General features: G+C 39.8%; 1 protein-coding gene and 1 pseudogene across 4 annotated transcripts in view; both read left to right on the top strand.

Moving 5' to 3' along the window:
- SVEP1 (sushi, von Willebrand factor type A, EGF and pentraxin domain containing 1) overlaps window positions 1-20,809 on the top strand; it is a 122,647-nt gene that overhangs the window by 27,091 nt on the left and 74,747 nt on the right. For 3 of the 4 annotated variants that reach the window (XM_031608351.2, XM_090132327.1, XM_090132328.1), the window contains exons 4-5: window positions 17,984-18,142; window positions 18,347-18,526. In XM_031608351.2, coding sequence (XP_031464211.2) covers window positions 17,984-18,142; window positions 18,347-18,526 — 339 coding nt within the window. The remainder of the gene's footprint in view (window positions 1-17,983; window positions 18,143-18,346; window positions 18,527-20,809) is intronic. The other variant, XM_090132326.1, reaches the window with a different exon arrangement.
- Window positions 13,733-16,834, top strand: LOC149912863 (uncharacterized; annotated as a pseudogene).

Genomic DNA, 20,809 nt, shown 5'->3' with positions numbered 1-20,809 from the left:
ATGTACATATGTACAACAGACACACTTAAATGTATGTCTATCATGGGACCTGGAGGAGAATCACAAGTAACACTCTGAGATACTGCTTGATAGTTGACAGAGTGTAAGAGAAAAGAGAGTTGGAAAAGGTGTATGAAGAAGAGAGGATAGAATATATCTCTAGCTACATTAAAATATCAGGCTAAATATGCCTGTTGAATTCAAAAGGTTGACTTGGTTCACAGAACTGTAAATTTTCTGGGTCTTAGAATTTAGTTTTTTATGTCTCATAAGGCAGTACCATTTCATGCTCACATACATTGGATCTACATTTTAAAACACGGTAAGATTTTGTTCTGGTTCATTTCCTCTTCTTTTGTTTTTAATTTCTTAGTAAAAAAAAATTCTCCTCAGTTCTAGCTTAGTTCTCAGTGAAAGAAGGCTTTTGCTGAGACCTGCAGTAAGAACTGACATATTGAAGAAGGAACGTCTTATTATGGAAAATGCCAATGCAAATCTTGATACACAAAAAGCAAAAAAAGGCAATTAAACATTTTAGACTCAATAAACTGGGAATACTGGAATTAGAGCTGGGTAAGGAAGTTGAGACATACATGTCTAATGAAGCATTAATTAATGTTTACAAAATCTTGACAGTATGGAAAGAATTGGCGTCAGACTTATCTAGAAACAGAACAGCTTGCCTGAAGAGTCTTTTCTCCAAGTGTAACAGCTGTCTTCTAGGGATACACTCCTTTAATTATTGCATTGCAATTATGATGCCCTTTCTGTCACCTGTGGGAGATGAGATGCTTCCTTGTACGTTAGTCTTTTACTTGTAATTAATTCATTTAAAAAAAATGATTCTCCCAGTAGAGCCTTCTGTTATAGTCTCTTCAGTGGCTTTTTGCCTTTTAAAATACACAGAGGATCTATTGTGAATATACTGTGCTAAAATGACTGAATGTCATGAAAGGAGAAAACAAGAAAGAAGTCATAATGCCAGTAAAATCCTCATATCAGGAAGTGTTTCTTTTTGTAGGAAGTGATGAAGATGAAAAGTTCTAACATGATAGTACAGTTCCGTTTGCATTTTAAGTGATGTTCAGCACTAGCAAGTTTGTATGCACCCTGTACAACCTGCTTGATGAAGGTGGGACATTTCTGGTAAAGGAAGCTTCTTTTTCTGAGTTTACTTCTCAAAGTCTTGTAGACTTGTACTTGCAGGGTGATTCAGAAAATGTTCTTAAAGCACAGTGCATATGAAGTGATAGCAGGCTTGCTCAATTACTGAAGCGTTTCTTATAGCAACATAAAACCTCTCATCTGCTTTCCCTATGCATTTGAAAGGAAACAGTAGCAAAACATTTTTTTTTAAGTAAGAAAATGTATAAATAAAAGTAGGGAGAGGATGGTGAGATTGAGATTTTATTTCTTTCATTAGCGATCTAACTATTCACTGAGCTGAGATGGGGCAGATCTACTTGCTTGGGCTTTACCTTTATTTTGATTGAGGGTTAGAGTTAGGATTAGGATTGCTCTTCTTTTTAAGATACGTGAGCCTCATCATTTCCAAACTGCAATTTTAATCCATCTTCAATCCTTTAGAAAAAAACTATTTAAGTCAGACACTGGGCTTTTTGAACCTTTGTGGAAATGTGAGAATATTAACATCTTACCGATGATTTTACTTGCACAACTGTAAAAATAGAGCTTTTAGTGCTACAAGCTTTCTCAGTGGAAAAAAATAACATGCAGCTACTGATGTTTTATAGCCATATTCAGAGATTTTAATAGATCATATAAGTGAATAGGAGTATTACCAGTAATGTTAATGAAGTTTAGATCAAGTCCTTCTAGGGACTGAGTGACTCATTTTTCTCTTCTCCAGGCCTTATGTACCAACTTACATACATTTTGCTTCCAGAAGTTAAATGGTTAAGTAACATAATAGCTAGTGTGGACAATGGTGTTTCATTGGTAAAGAACTAGTATAATTCAGCACCATGTAGCATGTTTCCTTTGCATTTCAAACTGAACTGTAGCAGGGATTTTTCTCTGTATACCTGCACAATTTCTGAGGGAATTCTTCAAAAGCAAAGTTGTGGGGTAAAGTTGAAGACCCTCTACAGACCAGAAAAAAAAACAGGTGTGATTTTTAGGTTTGCACGCAGTATTAAAAATCTATCACCCTGTCCCAGTATTTCTTGTCTGAGGCTTTAGAAAAAAAGTTTCAGTGCCAGAACAGACTTTCTTTTGTTTAAGTACAGACCTGTTTCTGAAATAGATGTGAGAGAAAATTGGGAAGTGACACACAATTTGCCCTTTTTTTCTCTTCTCTTGGAAATGGCTTTTCCAGGTCACCTTGGAATGTCAGGCAAATAATGCCTCTGGCCAAAATTCATATGTGCAATTAGAGGAGAAAAAGCTGCCATCTGGAGGCTTGAGAAGAGCAGAAGCCATGCTCTGAATAGAAATAGACATTGACATAGAAATGAAGTCCAGCTTTTTGTGCTGACCCAACTTGGGCTGCTTCTGAAGTGCCCGAGCTGTCCTCTGGCCGCAGTATAGCCATTGCAGGTGGCCATTATAACAAGGGCTGCAAGTGTAAATACAGTACAGGTAGTTTCAGCCTTTTGTGAAGTGATTGTGAAAGCTTTCATCTTCTGCCTGCACATGGCCCACAGTCCATAGGCAGGATAAAAAGCAGGCTGTCTTATTCCAGTATGATTTTACACAGTTGGAGTTTTTGTGATCGAAAACATCCTTCTCCAGCTGTGCAGTCCTAGGTTAAATGATGGTTCACAAACTTTGTGTTGACTAACTTTGCCTGAAAAATTCATCAGCCTTCACATTTTGATACAGTTTAGGCACATACAGTTCTAGCGTAGGCCTTCAATAAGCCTCTGGCTGATCTTCTAGATTTGAGAATCCCCTCTAAGTAGAGTTAGGATTTGCAACCGTGCCAGGCACTTATTGAAATAATTAAAAGATTTTTGTTGCAACATTATTCTGTTACGCATACAGATTACATGCTGTCATCTTGCCTTAAACACCTTTTCAGAATCACATGGCCAAAATGTTTTCATAGACACAAATACATGTGTCTGTGATACAGCACACGTATTGCTGAGCTTGTGCCAGTCTTGCAGATGGAAAGCAGCTACTTCAGTGTTCTGTGAGCCTTTAAGTAGCTTGTAGCTCAGAGAAGAAAAAATGAAAATTCCTGAAAGAGCACAGAAAGGATAAAGGAAGGTGGCAGTACACGGAAAAGATTGTTCATTGCTGAAATGAGGAGAGGGATTAAGAGACTTAGAATTTGATTACCTATTTTGTCCCTAGTGTCTCCCAGCTTTAAGTACTCAAAACATCCTCAGGGCTTAATTTGTGCTATAGTTAACACATAAGGTTTAGCCTCTGTTTTTATGCCTGTGAAGTTGTGACAAGGTGTTCGAATTCTTAATGTCATCAAATTGCTCTCAAAGCCTTGTCAAAGCTGATTCACTGAACTGGACTGGAGCATAGCTTGTAATGTGACAAAACCAGTCATTGTGTCTCTGCGTCTGAAATTGGATGAATTGTACATGATTCATTCATCACTCAGTCAAAAGGTGATACAGACATTTCTACTACTGCCTTTTCTCTGTTTGACTACCATCACTGTAAGAGAGGAAATGCAGTAGCAAGGAGGGACAGGATGGCTTTCCTCTTACCTCTTCTGTACTCTCTTTGTCTTCTGGAACTATGCTTTGGACTTCTTCCCATATTCTGCCCATTCTCTGTTTCTTCAGCTGTGGGAGTCCAGAAATACATCACACTCCAACAAAGGCAGTGAGCAGCAAGGAGAGCGTGCTGCAAAAAAGACTATGATGAAAAGGGAGTTAAAACCCATTCAATATGGAGCAGGATTAGGGCAAGGTAGGCTGCAGGCATGTTGTAGGATTAATCTGTCAGATATTCAGCAGTCAGGATGGGTGGTAACAGTTTGATCATCTGTATTGTAGGCAGCCTTCTTTTCTTCTGTCACCCTAAAATCTAATGCAGGTGGCCCAACCTTCCTAGAAAAGGTGCAGACTGTGTGGAATAGTGTAGTGGGGTCTTTTGGGAATGAGGAAGCAGCACAGATCAGTTTCATCAAACAGGAAATTGATTTCTCCTGGTTTTGTTGGTGTTTTGCTGAAAACAGAGATCGGGACTCTCTGCACAAATGGGAGGCTCGTCAGGACAAAACCCAAGGGGTTCATTTGTTACCATGCAAAACAAAGGCAGACCAGCGACTCATACTTTCAGTGCAGATGTTTTAGCTAGTCTCACATCTAAGGTAGTGTGAGCAGTTCTTTTTTTGTATACCCAATCTGGTTGGTTTTTTGTTTTGTTTTGTTTTCCAAATTAGAAAGCGTTTTCCTCTGTTATTCTCATCCACAAGAATGAGAAGAATGAATGGAGCTTTTAATGGTGAGAAGCTGAGGAAGATTAATTTTACAGAAGTTGGTATGATGTAGTTAGCTATATAATCTAATTGTAGTCTTGTGGTTACAGTGTGAAACTGATGGGTTTGAAAGAGAAAACAACATCATTAAGTACAGCACTGTGGTCTTACATTATGAATGGCAAAATCTCCATCTGTGTAGGTGTGTGCAGCTGTATTGATTTTATGCAAAGCTGAATGCTTTTGTGATAGCTGAGAACTGGCTCCTTCTCCTGGCAAAGAGGCAAATCTGTTAGCTTTATTGTTTTGTTGTTTTTTCTTTTTTTTTTTTTCCATGACAGCAAAAGAAACATTCTAAGGAAAGCTGAAAAATAAGTGAATCTGAAGCCCATAAAGTTCAAGCAAAGGGTGTTCCCTTATAAATGCCGTAGTAAACACCCATGCAAAGCTTCCATCTCCTTGTGGTGTGTGGTTTGTTTCTCAAAGAATGCCAGCAAATAAAATACAAGGATTTTTCCTACATTGTGGCTGTTAATTCTGCATGTTCTTTTTTTCACAGGGACTGCTGCTGTTAGTTCCAGTCTGTTTGCTGGCTAGTGGTGAACAGAATAATGCATAGCACAACACCCCTGTTCATGAATTCAGACTTCCCTTCAGCTCTGTTTTTTATGGTTTTATGACAAAAGAGTGCCTAGTATGTTCTGACTCCTTTGGAAATGTTTTTGTCTGGAAATTTACACAGGCGGTATTAAAAACTATCTGGAGAGAGACAGGAAACATCAGTGTTCTCCTGGAAGACAAGAACACCTAGATCTACATGGGCTAGGGACACTCTTAAGTTGCATTAATTTAAATGAATTTATTTATATTCTGAGTTTAATGTCTGTGTGCAAACCTGGGAATTTTGGAGGAGACAGTTGGCTTCTTCCTATGTTTTCTGTACCTGTCCCACATTTCACAATTTGCACATCTGCTGACTGTGAAACATCCTCTGAAGCATGCCTGGGAACTTCAGCCTGTTAAAATCTGGTGCAATAACTTTAACATCATAGAAGACAAGCCCAGAGCATGTTACTGTAGGGGATCTCTAGTTCCTTTATATGCAGCAGACAACTAGTTTAAATCTTCTGCATCTTTTTGTCCTCTAAGTCACAGTGGTGTCTTAGTCCTCAAGTCAGGGAAGAGGGGTTTGCTGCAGAAGTTTATTTTCTGAGTAACTCAGTTCACAGAACTAGAAAGAGAGTGGGAGGCTAAGTCTAAGAGGTAGTTTGTCATCTGTTGCTTGCATCCATCAACTGTTTATGTTCTGCAGAAGTGCAAGAAGTTAAAGCACAGAACACTGAGCTCAAACTCAAAAAACAATGGGGTATTTGTAGACAGTATAAATTATTTTGTGAACTTATCTAATTAGAATAAAGTGCTGTTCAGAAATAGATTTTTTATTTTGCTATCAGTTGTTTAATAGTTCTAAGTCTTATCAGTTCATTAGGCAGCAGTTTATCATTGTTACCTATTTTGTTTTTTTGTTTACTTCAGATTGCACTTACGAATATTTTCATTCCCATTCTCCATCTCTGCAGGTGTAGATAGCCTTATTTGTGGCTCAATAAAGGATGTGCATTTAGAGTGGGAAATAGGACCAGAAGTGTGGTCCACTAGAAGTGTGGACCAGATCATTTTATTTCTAAAGCATTTAAAAGACCTTACAGTCCTTTAGAAAGTGAGCGGGTGATTCTCCATCTTTCAGGTAGTAAAAACACCCTTGAAATTGAGAAGAAACTGAAGAAATACACTGCAGAACTCGATTTCACTTTCATGTACAGAGAGACTGAGTATCAGACAGTTCCTGAAAGAATCTGACTGCTCGTAGCTCCTTTTCTGGCAGCAATAGCAGGCTGTCAGGCTCTTTCAAGCAACTCAGTTTCAGCAGAGCCTTCAGGTGTTACCGGTTGCTACGTAGGTGTATTTGGTCAGCACTGATAGCATGGAAGGATTTTCTGAAAACATAAACTTTTTTACCCAGAAGTTTCTGTTCCTTGGGAAAGCTTCTCTACACAGGAGAGGGTTAAGTCTTTCCGGAGTGGCTAAGAAAGAGACCAGGCTACTGCTGTCTAGGGTCAGAGATGCAACGGTACTATTCAGGAATGTTTTCATGGAACAAAGCTTTGTGAGATGGAGTACTGTGCAACACAGAGCAGTAAGTTTTTTGTTTTGTTTTGTTTTTAAATAGCTTTTGTGGTGTAAAAGCATACTTGGTTGTCAGGGCACAGGACTAAGTACTTAAAACACATTTCTTCAGTTCAAATCTGAGCTAACCCTTTTGCATGCAGCTGACTGCTTCAGCAAGAGTCCTTAAGGAAGAACTTTGTTTCTGTCTTACAAAGAAATAACAAGGGAGAGGGACATGGAAAGCTGGGGGAAACAGAATGAGAAGCCATCTCTTCTCAGAATACTTTCTGAGCTTGCAGCAGCTAATACTGACCAGATTGATCTGGTTGTTCTCTCAGTGCTTTCACATTCCATAAACAAAACTCTTATTTTGATCTGCATAGTTCAGGTCATTTTAAAAGAATTCAAGGGATCCTGTCAGTTTTCCTAAGAATTTTGAGTGAGGAATGGACAATGGGATTTATGGTATTTTTCACAGTAAATCATGGGTATCTGTAATGATTCCAAGAATTTAGTAGAAACTCTGACATCAAGATTACAGCAGTTTGCTGAACTCTACACAAGGATAGCTGGGGTAGTTTCACAATATGTGAAAAAATAATTGGCAAAAACACCACTTTTTATTGTCTGATTATTGGCCTGAGCCATTGCATGCGCTTCAGCTCTCTTAAGTTAACCAAAAACTGTCTGACTCTCACCCCAGGCTGCTAAGTAAATAAACATGGAATTAGTGACATATGTTCTCCATCTGCACAGTCATGTGCTGTATCTTTAGTGCTCAGAGATGTTGCTTAATAGTATAATCACTGTTGTTGAAAAGAATATTTAAATGATAAAAATAAAGGGATGTGGAAAGCAAGCCAAATTTGGCACCTCATGCCGTAGTGACAGTTTATTGAAGGTCTGGCTGAAATGGCTTAACTTTCCTGTTTATAATAGCTTTCACTTGATGCATTTCCCCTCTGTGATCCAGCAACTGGAGCTGTGCCGATCCACAGAGAAAGAAGGCAGAAATAGGTGTATATTTTTTTCTTCGTAATCTTATGCAGCAACAACCACTGGAGGTGGGTGCTGGAGGCAGCAGCAGATGTAGAACATTTCAGATTGTACTAGTAAAATAATTCAGGACTTTGCCAGATCAAATCCACAGTTTCTGCTTGAAGGAGGAGGAAACCTGAAGATGTGGTGTCTCCAACTCCTCCGGGACCCTTCATACAGATTGCTGCTCTTAAGAAAGCCAGTTTGTGCATCCAGTTTGAACAGAGAATTATTTTTCAGTTACACTCTTAAGTCCCAAAATTATCTAGACACAAATCTATCAGTTTCTGAGCGGATGAACACGGTGGAGAATGGATGTTTTAACCACCAAAGATATTCTCTTCTACAGAAACATACCAGTACTATGAAACCTGGGAAATTAACAGAGGATGGAGTGAGTTTTCTCCCCACATCTGATTTGAATCCCACTTTTAGATCAGATACTAATATTTCTGAATTTTTTTGTCATCTGTGCATAGCACAAACTAAATGAAATGTTTGTTTGTTTCCTTTAATGGCATTTGGTTTATTTCAGCCTGCTTGTATTTTTCTGCAGATTTGTAAAAGCAAAAATGCATCTTCATATGCACGTAGATTAAAATGGTTAAAGAGTGCACCAAGCGTAGGATGGTGATATTCCTCTTCAGTGTTTATTCATTTAAATAGTAGGAAGCTATCCAGAGATCCAGGGCACTTGGAACAGGAGTATTTACAGTAGTATGTGCTCACACATCAGCGGTGACAAAGGTTACTGAGAAATGTGCATCTGTGATTATATGAAAACTGTGTCCAGAGAATCCTGCTGTATAATAATTCTGTTCAGAGCAAAACATTTTCAGAATTGCTTGTATCTGTCCTTTTAAGTCTGTTTGTGTGCAGAGTTTTGGACACAGAGACTTAATTTGCACATAATTAATTTCATAAATAATCCTTGTTTACATGGTAAACTTTATGCAATCAAATATAACTTCTCTGAACTTTTACTATTTCTGGAATTGTCTGTACAGTTTTAACATGGTGTATGTTAGAAGTAAGTGAGGGCATAAGGATGTAAATAATTGTCTAAGCTCTAGAAGTCAAAATCATGGTCTGGTACTGGTACACTTTGTAGTCATGTTCATATTTGCTTTTTGTGTGTCCTCCAAAAGCATCAATGCAACTATGTAAGCACTGTCTGAAATGCCACTGAGATCTCAACCAAAAGAGCTTAATTTTATTATACAAATGTCATTTCTGTGTGTAGTTAACCAGCAAAGTTATGTATTTCACCACTGGCTCTACATTATCTTCGTGATCATAAGCTCACAGTTTTGCTTCAGTAGATAATAGCGTTCTGGCCCTTCACTAAATGCTTTCTTCCATGACTGCTAAATCAAAGCTGCCTCAGTTCAGGTAGTGTCACGTGCTGGTAGCTGCTGCACACTCGGGCCCCAAGCCTATCCAGGGATGCTCAGCTCAGCAAAGTTATGGCCCAGGGCCAGACCTCCCTGTGAAAGATCTTTGTAGGCATCTTAGTTTCTACAAGGTATGATACAGCTTTTGAGCATTTATTCTTCAAAAGGGAGGTTGTCCCTCCACACCATTTATGCTTAGGATACTGAGATGTTATGCTCACTCAAAGGACTGCATTTCCTTTCAGGTAGTTTTCCTTTTTTCTTGTCCTGTGGGAGTACGTGCAAGATTCTCACTGTGTGCAGGTTACTTCTGCTGAGATCTGGAGCTAGGTCATCCCAAAGTTTTGTTCTCAGTTCTGAAACCTACTTGGGAGTGCAGTATTGAATTTTTGATGTCTTTAAACACAATGAAAAAGTTTGTCCTTTCCCTGTTTATGATATGTAAAAGTAGCTGAACGTGGAAGTTGATTTAGCCCGCTCCCTCAGTTAAAGGAAATTTGTAAATCTAATAGAGAAGTAGCAAAATACATCAAATAATAACAGAGAAGACATCTAGCTTGTTAAAGTGCTGATCACATGGCTGTGAGAAGGGATACTTAAGGAACACTGACAAAGAGCATATGGATGAACAGGTTCAGCGCTGTCTAAAATTAATGCAGAGCATATGCCAGGAGGTATTAAGGAGTTGGAGAACATGCTGGGACTTATTAGAAATCCTTCTCTGATCCATACACTTAAAGGTAAACACAAGGTTTTTCTTTTGCAGTCATACATGTCAAGTGTTTAACTAAAGCCACTTCCTCACATATTTCTTGTAATCCTAGCATGCTCCTGGCTCACGTTTTTTATGACACCATACATGTTGCATACTGCAGAAAAGAGGATTAGAGTATCTGCCAAAGACTTGATTTTTTTCTCTTCAGCTTTCCAAATACATTTCATGGGCACAAAGTGCCTGTTCTGACATATCTGCCATACAAGAGATTTAAAAGCAAAAATAAAAACCCTTCCCCCATAACTTAAATGTGACAACAAAAGCTACTAGTCTTTGAGAAGCAAGCTTAAAGATCTTTATGTGTACGTCCTGGGAGGTATATTTCAGCATTCAGTACAGTCTGTTTTTCTGCATGTGGGTACAGTGAGGTGGAGCCACAATTGCTCTGATGCAGCAGCAAGTGGGAAAGCAGCAGAAAGCCTTACCAAGCTGAGTGGTGGAGTTGATTTGGCAGAAGGTATGGATGCCATCCAGAGAGACCTTGATAAACTTGAAAGGTGGGAGATCTGAACATGAACCAGCTTGCAGCCCACAAGGCCACTGGTATCCTGGGCTGCATCAAAACAGGTGGCCAGCAGGGTGACAGAGGTGATGGTTCCCTCTCTTCTGCCCTCCTTATGCCCAGCTGGAGTACTGTATTCAGGTCTGCGGCTGCTAACACAGGAAAGATGTGGAGCTTTTGGAGAGGATCTAGAGGAGGGCCAGGAAGATGATCAGAGGGCTAGGGCACCTCTCTTGTGTAGACAGGCTGAAGGAGTTGGGTTTGCTTCATTTGGAGGAGGCTGTGGGGATTCCTCATTGTGGCCTTCCAGTATTTAAAAGAAGATTATGAACAGGAGGAAAGTCAACTTTTTAGACAGGTAGATAACGACAGGACAAGGGGAAATGGTTTTAAACTAAAGGAGGGAAGATTTAGATGTTACTGGGTGGTTTTTCACTGAGAGGGTGGTGAGGAACTGGCATAGGCTGCCCAGAGAGGTTGTGGATGCTATGTCCATGGAGGTGCTCAAGGCCAGATTGGATGGAGCCCTGGGCAATCTGATTTAGTACTTGATCTAGTGGCTGGCAATCCTGCCTGCAGTAAGGAGGTTGGAACTTGGTGATTCCTGAAATCCCCTCCATCTCAAACCATTCTGCAATTCTGTGAAGTCTCTGGTGTGAAATGAGGATTTATATTCCCTCCATGAAGGTTGAATTGCAGCCCAAAGCAGCCACTTCCTGCATATTTTATTTTGCAAGCCATTGTTGTAGGACATATGTCCCTTCATTCCCATTGCTTCTTCTAAAAGAGGGTGTGCCTGGGCCCTAGGCAAATCTTACTACACTTGGTCATGACAGGAGGTGACGATATCAGTGTTGAAAGATTCAATGCATGATGATATACTTTAAATTCTCTGTACTAGCTTCCTTGTGAAAGTTTAGGCTTCTATTTAGTAAAAGAACAAAGCTGAATAGTGAGGCCCATTCATGGTGACTGATTTAAACCACGAATAATGGCAAATACTGCCACAAGCACTTGTTTCATACATACGAAAGTCAGGGAGACATCGTTTCTAATTTTTGTATGTATTTTGATGTTGCCAAGGCACAAGAATCTTAATTCAGTAAAGCAGTGAAACATAACTACACCTTCAAGCTATAGTTCTTCTCCAAACTCATAAATGTGAGTTGATTGGAGTTCTTGGTTTGCCTGATGTTATGGACCATAATTTAGAGTAGTTCTAGGCACATACTGAATATTTGCTACAACTTCCAGTGAACGAATAAAAATGTAAGACCTTGTTTGCCAGGTGAAAGATTCACATTACCAAAAATCTCCTCTCCATGTATGTTCAGTAAAAAAAGGACTGAGGCAACAGGAGAAGAATAAAATACAAAGATCAGTGATCGTTGTTGAGAGATTCTGTGATGTATGATTTTATCATTTTTAATAGATGATGTCAAACCAAAACTGTTATAGATGTTCATGAAATAATCTAACTCTGGGACAAATTTGCCATTTCATTATGCTGAAGGTGTATCCATATAATCAGTGTCATAATAATTGCAGTGGTATAAAACCAATTTAATTAGGTGGAGAACTAGGCTTTTTTTCATTTAGGAAGTTTGGAGATTGAGTTAAATCCATTTCTGTATTTGTGATTTGCATCAAAGTATCATTTCATTTAAGCTTTACACATATGAGGAAAATTGAGAACTACAGACTACAGTCAGCACCATAGCGAATGGAGCTCAGGTTGATGCAGGAGAGAGCAGGATATTGCCTAACTGATTCCTGCCATATCCTCAGGAGATAAATCTTTAATCGTATCCTTCATTAGCATCAGCTGTGGAAAGAACTGCTCGTGCTAAAGATTACTGACTAAATGTAGTTAGTGGGAGAAATTAGGAATTGAAAGAAATGGGAAATCCCTCAAATTAATCTTTGATATACACGGAGTTCACTCTCCTCTCTCTCATACTGGGATAAATCAAGAATAATTCCATTTCAGTGACTTAGATATACTCACATAATTGGGGAAGAAATTGAGCTTGCCTGCACTGCCAGGATTTTAAAAGATTTACATTTTTAGGCAGAATTATTTGCCTTTAAAATTTGCAATAATACATTCAAGGGAAGAATACAGATATCCTTCAGTCCCAGATGTAGTCTTCATGCCATTCAATACCAGTTCAACGCAGTTTGCCACTGCATTAGTATTTGCAGTTTAAAGCCAACGGGGTAATGCATGTTAAGTGATCGATGAATCTCTGAAACTTACTTTGTTTTATGTTGTTGTTTTAACAGTGCTAAATTCTTGCTTAAAGATTAAAATATCAAGCTGGTCATCTGTTTGCAGGCAGAGTAGAATTTGTATTAATTTTAAATTCTCTCTTCTGTTGTTTTTGGGGGTCTTTTGTTTGTTTTGTTTTTGTTTGTTTGGATTTTTTTAGACTTTCCACATTCATTGTTCAGATTCAGGCAGTTTTTTCACCTGTATTTATGCTGTCCATGCATATGCATTGACTGAAGTGTTTTTATTCATACCTTGTGTCATATTTGCTTTCTGCTGATTCACCTCTACATGCAACTTAATGTTTTTCTTGTTAGATAGGTAAGAAAGTATGTTCCATTGTTAGCTGAGAAGGCATCATGCCTTATAGTATTCAAAGCCAGGAGGAGTATGCAAGATTTTTATTTTTATTTTTATTTTTCCTTTTCAGTAAGTTGTATACCCCAGGAGAGCTTAACTGAGGAGGATAATACAGGAGGCATGCTGTAGAAAGCATGTATTATTTCACTCTTACTTGCAATTAGAAGATTAATGCACTGTCATTGCCATGGACACTAGAATCTGAATGAGTATTATTGGTGAATATCCACCATTTTATGAAAGCAGGTTGCTGTTGATGACAGTTTCAGTGTGAGCTATCTCTGTATGCTTGGAAAGTTTAGGACCTGTGCTTATTTCAGTTATCAGACTAATTCCTGCTACCAGATACACTTTCACTCCTGTTAAAAAAACAAAACAAAACAAAACAAAAAAAACCCTAATTCCCCGGGATATCTCAGTGTTCACATTAAACAAAAGGCATTTTCCTACTCCTCATCATCTTTATTCTTGAGTGATTCCTGTATAGATAATATTTAGATCATTTACTGAGAAGATCGTGGATGCCAATGTGCACATTTCATGAGTATATTTTCTCTATAATGGCTAATGCTACTAAAACCATTTTCCTGTTTCTAAAATTCCTGGGCTTTTTTGTTATTCTTGAAAGTGCTGGATTTACAGACCTACTGGGGCTCATCCACACCCTGTTTTGTGCCTTTTTCCACCATCACCTTGTTTTCAACAGGAAGCAAGCTTTGAAAAAAAAAATTGTTTTCACAAATTAGTGTGGAGAAAATGATCTCTCCCTGTAGGTAGCTTGTATGGGTATAGAAAGCGTATCAATGAGAGCAACATGGTGATCCAAATTTTGCAGAATCTGGCACAGCTTGATTCTTTGACAAGACCTCAAAGAGGCAGGTGCGATCCTTCATGGCTGAGACAACGTGTTCTTCAGATGAGGTTTTCTTTTGCTTGTGAATGCATCATTGCATATGGACTTGGGCCATGCTCCTGTGCTGTCAGTAAGGAGGGCACGGGTCTTCAGGCCAGCTCAGTCAGGCGTGAGCAAGTCCGGTCTGCAGCAAGCAGCTGAACTTCTGATTCTCCACAGCTGACTGTGAATGGTTTCAGCTTAAGCTGCAGCCCAGCCTAACTTTTCTGGCTGTGATGGAAATGCACAACATGCATACAGGTCAGGGTATTTGTGCTCAATTCTTAAACCATTTCTTGGCATCATACAATAACTGTAGTATCACACACGTGAAAATAGCTCTGTATTATGTTGTGAAAGTTTTGAATGTAGCTCAGGTGATGTTTGCAAGCTGAATATGTCAAGGGTAGGTAGGGGATTAGTGAGCAATATAGGGACAGAGGCTTGGAGAAAACTCTACATAAAAAGCCTAGGCAGGATATATTTCAGCTTTTCAGAAATACAGTAGCAAGCAATTTGAAGCATTTGGAAATGAATCAGGGCATTTGGGGCAACTTTCCAAGTACAGATGTTAATAACCACTTCAACAGTATTATTTACCTCCTGCATATTCACTGGCAAGAGCTAATTGCAGGTGTAATTTCAGAATGGGCCATTTGTGTCATTCTGACAGTCAGGCCAGTCTGCAAAGTTATAAGCAGATTGTTGGCTTGGATTTTTAAAAATGCCCATGTTGTAGTATGGATACCTATTTTCATCCTATAGTTCTCCAAACAGAATTATAAAATAGCTGCTACTTCTTCATCTGAGATGACCTGAAATGCAAGGAGAAGACTTCTGCACAGAAGAGAGGAAGGAAACGGTATCTGTCCAAGAGGAACATCTTCAGTAGGAAAAATGGGTAAAATATATGAAGGAGACTTTTTTTTTCAAAATGCTTTTCCCAGAAGTCCCAAATGAAAAATGGAAAGTTTTCAGCTCTAATTCTAACTACATAATTCTACCCTATTTCCCTCCTTTCATTTTGTTTGTACACACTATTTACCATGTAGGTATGTTTTCATTGTCTTTTTAAAAGTGTATATAAAATGCATGTAAGTTGAAGCCAATCTACACTACCCAACATCACCACTTAACTGGTAATCACTTTGATTACTTTCTTCTAAATAAAGTTGTAATTTTTTCTGAAAATGAAACAGAAATATTATCTCTGGAAGCCATTCAAAAGACAGTGCTTTTCTTGGAAAGAAATGCTAACTGTTCCTACAGGTTGATTTTTAAGGGCCATAAGATTTAACTGAGGAAAATTGAGTTTGGTTGGCAAGCCTCAGAAAAAGAGGCTCAGGTTTTCTTTGTGTTTTTTGGAGGGATGGGGGAGGGAATTAGGAGTATGTTTTTTTCAGTTGCCAAAAATGTAGGAAGCTGTTTTCTTATCTTACGGTATAAGGTGGAAAACCAGGGGTCATTTATGGTTGGGCTCAGTAAGCTGAGAGCAGCAGAGCCAAGCTGTCCTTTGCCCTGTGCAGGTCTCTGTACCATGCAGAGCTACATCAGACAGTACAAAGTGTGCTGAGGGCAGGAAGTGGGCTGGCTTACTTGCAGTCTGCATGGGAAAGTATGCCATTAGAAAAAATGTACAGATAATAAAGATACTATTATATAATTTACTCAAAATACTTGCTAAGCTGTCACAGAATCTTAGAGTCATTAAGGTTGGGAAAGACTCTAAAATCATCCGTAGCACCACATCGGCATGTTTCTTGAACACCTATGGAGACAGTGACTCAACGCACTCTCTCAGCATCTCATTCGAATGCCTCACCACTCTTTCAGGGAAGAACTTTTTCCTGATATCCACTCTGAACCTCCACTGGTGCAACTTGAGGCCATTCCAACTCATCCCATTGCTAGATTCCCAGGAGAAGAGACTGACTGCACCTCACTACAACCTCCTTTCAGGGAGTTCTGGAAGGCAATAAGATCTCCCCTGAGCCTCGTCTTCAACAAACTGAACAATCCCACTTTCTTCAGCCACTTCCCATAAGACTTGTGCTCCAGTCCCATCACCAACTTTGTTACCCTTCTCTGGACATGCTACAAGGCTTCAATGTTTTTCTTGAAGTGAAGAGCCCAAAACTGAACACAGTTCTCAAGGTAGGACCTCACCAGAGCTGAGTTCAGGAAGATGATCACCTCCCTGCTTCTGCTGGCTGCACTATTTGTCATATAAGCCAGGATGCCATTGGCCTTCTTGGCCACCTAGGTGCACTGCTGGCTTATATCTAGCCAAGTGTCTATCAGCACACCCAGGTCCTTTTCTTCAGTGCAGTCTTCCTGCTACTCTGTTCCAGTCCTGTAGTGTTGCCTGGGGTTGTTGTGACTAAAGAAATTGTGGGACCTGGCACTTGGTCTTGTTGAACATCACCCTACTGGCCTCAGCCCAGTTATCCAGCCTGTGCAGATCCCTCTGTAGTGTCTTCCTTTCCCTCAGACAAGCCAACACTTCCTCCCAGCGTGGTGCCATCTGTTTACTTACTGAGGGTGCACTCAATTCCCTCATCCATATTGTCAATAAAGATATTAAGCAGGACAGGCCCCAGTACCAACCCCTGGGGGACACCACTTGTGACTGGTCACCAGCTAATTTTAACTCCATTCACTAGCACTCTCTTGGTCCAGCTCTTCAGCCAGTTCTTTACTCAGCAAAGAACATACCTGTCCAAACCATGGACTGTCAGCTTCCCCAGGAAAATATTGTGGGAGACAGTGTCAAAGGCTATGCTGAAGTCTAGGTAGACTACATCAGCAGCTTTTCCCTCATCTGCTGTGCTGGTCACCCAGTCATAGAAGGAGATCAGATTGATCAAACAGGACCTGTCTTTTATGATCCCATGCTATCTGGGCCTGATCCTCTGGTTGTGCTACAACTGCCATGTAATCTCACTCAAGATGATCTGTTCCACGCCCTTCCCCGGCACCAAGGTCAGGCTCACAAGCCTGTAGTTTCCTGGATCATCCTTATGACCCTCCTTGTATGTGGAAATCGCATGAGCAAGCCTTGAATCTTCTGGGACTTCTCTGGTTTATCAGGAATGCTGGTAGTTTGTGGAAAGTGGCTTGGCACTTTCCATCCTCCACCAGCTCTCTTGGATGAATCCCAGTCGGCCCAAAGGACTTTTAGATGGAGTAGAAGGTCTCTAAATGTCTCCACCTGAACCATAGAGGAGGTTTATTCTGCTCCCCATCCCAGATTTCCAGGTCAAGGGGTAGAGTACCCTGAGGATGACTGGTCTCCTTTACATCAGGAGATATATTTCCAGCACAAGAACATCTGAGTTGTGTTTCAGGTGTCAGACTGATGATTCAGTACTTTATCAGCACTTGGTGATAAGTCTCCCCTGTTCTTTGATCTGCTTTGTGAAATAAATGAGGATGATTATTGTAGATTCCTGAAGAACAGAATTCAAAGCAGAGAGAGATCTAATGCTATGACTTATCCAACCTTTCTGAAGTTCTCAAATGAGAGGTCACTTTTCCCTGTTCTTTTCCCCTGCCCCTGAAGATACTTAAGAAATCTCTTTAAGATGTGTGCATGCCCATAAACAGAGTTACAGATGTTAAATGGGATGTAAATGACTGCCAAAGCTGCTAGGAGCAGTTAGTTTGATTAATTGCTTCATTGTTTGTGGTTCATACACTACAGAAAGCATGGTATGTAGTTCATCTATTAATCAAAATGTGTAAATGAAGGCCACGGGTTTTGTGAGCTTCTTTTGCTGTCTTGGTGCTAAGGATCTCTGTGCACAAACTTCATGTTAGTTCTGAATGAATTTTGCCTGAATTAATTTGGAACAGCTGTAAATCAGTAATGTCTTCAAAAGGTCAGTAAAGGTTTTATCAGTGAAAATCTGACTTGTTTTCTGGGATCAGGTATCTTCTCAAGGTGGTAGTTCATGGACTTTATCACAGTCCTCAAGCAGATGCTGGAGATACCTTCAGGGAGTGGGGTTTAGTTCACCCTATAAGAAGATAATGTTCTTGCTGTAAGTGATACTGGTTGTATGAGGAAGAACAGAAGAATGTAAAAAATGTAAAGCACCAAACTTGAAAAACGATGCTAGCTGTGAAATGCCATGTCCTGAAACCCTTTCCTTGTTTTGTTTTGCTCAATAGCTTGTCCACCAGGAACATACAAGCCTGACAGTTCACCAGGTGGAATAAGCACTTGTATCTCATGTCCTGATGAGAATCATACTTCTCCACCAGGAAGTACCTCCATTGAGGACTGTGCATGCCAGGAGGGATATCGTGCTGTAGGACACACTTGTGAAGGTAAGTGTTTCTGGCCAGAAATTAAATTTAAACAGTGCAGGGCTGGGACAGTTCCATTATTCCTGTTTGCACTAGAAAGACAAGTAAAATTGCATGCAGTCTACCAAGATGCAAGTGGAGTTGGAAATGAAAAATACTGCTTTCCTTCAGTAGACTTTTACACTCCAACTGGTGTCATAACTCTGTTGTGGTTGTTTAATTTAGTCGTTCACTGCCCTGAATTGAAGCCCCCTGAAAATGGTTACTTTGTCCAGAATGTCTGCAACAATTACTTCAATGCTGCCTGTGGGATTCGATGCAAAGCAGGATTTGATCTCGTGGGAAGCAGTATCCGGCTTTGTCAGCCAAATGGCCAGTGGTCTGGATCAGAGGCTACTTGCAGAGGTATGGATGTGTGCTTGAAAAGCCTTTTCCTGCAAGGTTAGTTTATTCTTAACAATGGGTTACTCTGCTCATTGCATAGCAGGCTGTGCAGATCTGCATCTATTACTTCTTAGGTGAAAGAATGTTCTAAATGCCAAGTTCCACCCCAGTCATTCTGGCATCATCCTTTCTGCTGGGTGTAGGTGCATGATTTTCCTTTAACTGGGAAATTGTCTGAAAAGTGAGGGAAAATCTGCCTTGAAATAATGTCTTGATATTGAGTCAATTTCCTTTGGTGTGTTGGAAGGGTATATTTTTGCCTTTTTTGTGTCTCTCCGTCATCCTAAAGACTTCCATTAAATACATTAAGAAATCCTATGTTTACATGTGCTGGATCTGCTCGTCTCCATTCACACAGAGTATAAAGGGGAGTGAGATCAAAGCCACAGTTTATAGCTGTCTTGTTAATCCCAGGAGTACTTTATTGCATAAATTAGGAAAGGACATTGAAGGAAAATCCCTTGGCACTGCTTTGAATTTTGACATTAAACATTCCTCAGTTGCTAGCTAAAATCTGTTCTGCTATTGGAAAGCAGTTAATGCAGTTGTGTTTTACAATTAACTGTGACCCATGAAAAAATGCCCCACAAAGTATGTATTTAATCCAGAAAAATATGTTAGGAGAAAACACAGAGCAAGCAGAATATTCTTTTGTTGTTGTTTTCACTGACATTATGGAAATATTTCTTGATCCTGGAAAATGCATAGTTGACAAGATTAGTTTGCACTTAAGACATGAAACCATGACCAGAATAACATGGGCTCAGCTCCCAGTTTTTACCAGGGGCGTACTGAAATACCAAAGAAATGTGAGCATTGAAACACTGAGGAGACAGGAGCACTACACAGTCCACAGAAGAGATGACTAGATTTAACAGGTGATGGAAAGGAGTTGGGGAGCGCCTTCCCTATAGGCATTAACATTGTTGACTACCTCCTCAGTGCTCATAATTCATTCCAGCTTCATCAGCCTGGTAGTGCTTGCTTCCTCTAGAGAGGCTTCCACGGAAGCAATGAAAGAGAAAGTCTTTCTTAATTTCTTAAAGCATGTATGATTCAGCTATTAAATGTCTTTCTTATTTACTGCAGTGCAGTTAGGAAACAGCTTTTTAGAAAGCTGCTTAAAAGCTCTAATTGTCACTAGCAAGATGAAAGTCTCAGGATCTTTTTTTATTCTCTTGAATGCACTTTGTGGGGAGTGCCTCAGTACATGTATGTGCATGAGGAATAATATTTTCAAAGTGTGAACAGAAACAGTGGTAACAGAAAGATGTATCAGATGTATCTGAGTGACTTTTTTTTTTCTTTTTTTCATATCCAGGGTACCTACATTCTGCTGCACTCACGTTCCCCTATGGCTTTAACAAAAGACATAATTTCATGGTATATTTTTGTAGTGTTGAGGAGTTTGTAGCTATTACCATTTGTACAGATGATTTCATTTTAAAGAGTGCTCAAGATATCTGCCTGATTATTAGTTTGAGGGAGTATTGTGCTCTAATCAGTCCACATGCATGTCTGCTTGGAGGCACGTCCTGTCTCATCAGTATAAACAGTAAACAACTACTGGGAAGAGGAGAGAAAGTTGCCAAGTTGGCTTACTTTCAGTTGCATTTGGAGAGGAGTTTGTGGGTTGCCTCCTACCAAGCAGCAGCAAGGATGGTTTTCTTGGTAAAATCTGCATTCCAATAGGACAGAGAAGTCATCCACAGCTCTGAAGCTGTACATCATCAGAGCTTGTCCACTGCCTGCAAGTGAACAGAAACTGTGGAAGCAGTCCTAGGAAAACAATTTAGGGAGCTGCAGCCTTCTTGACTATATTTTTGAGTGATAACACTGTTTGCCCTTGTGTATGTTTTACTCCCAGTAAAGACTTTTGAAGATACTGACCAGCACCCACTGGCTTTGGCTGAGAACACTTTTCAGTGATACGTGTTTTCTGTAGGATTTGTGAAATCTTAGGGAAGAGAGGCTTGAATTACTGGGGGAAAAGATGCAGTAGGACCCCAGCAGGCATCTACACATTTCAGCTTGCTGTCACCCTGTCATCATGTATATGTCATCATCACATAAATATGTTCAGCTTAGGTGTTTGACAGAAGTGGACCCCAATCCAGGCAGGATGTACGCTGAGAGGGTTACAAGGGAACAAAGTGAGAAGTGTCGGATGCTGGCTGAAGAGGAGATGGAGTGGAGGCAGTGCATAAGAACTTATAACTTAATAAGAACTTATTCTTATAAGTT

This window comes from Phasianus colchicus, chromosome Z (genome assembly GCF_987193195.1).
Source record: "Phasianus colchicus chromosome Z, bPhaCol1.hap1.1, whole genome shotgun sequence".
Taxonomy (NCBI): Eukaryota; Metazoa; Chordata; class Aves; order Galliformes; family Phasianidae; genus Phasianus; species Phasianus colchicus.
Note: the sequence above shows the minus strand (reverse complement) of the source record. Positions and strands in the feature narration are given on the sequence as shown.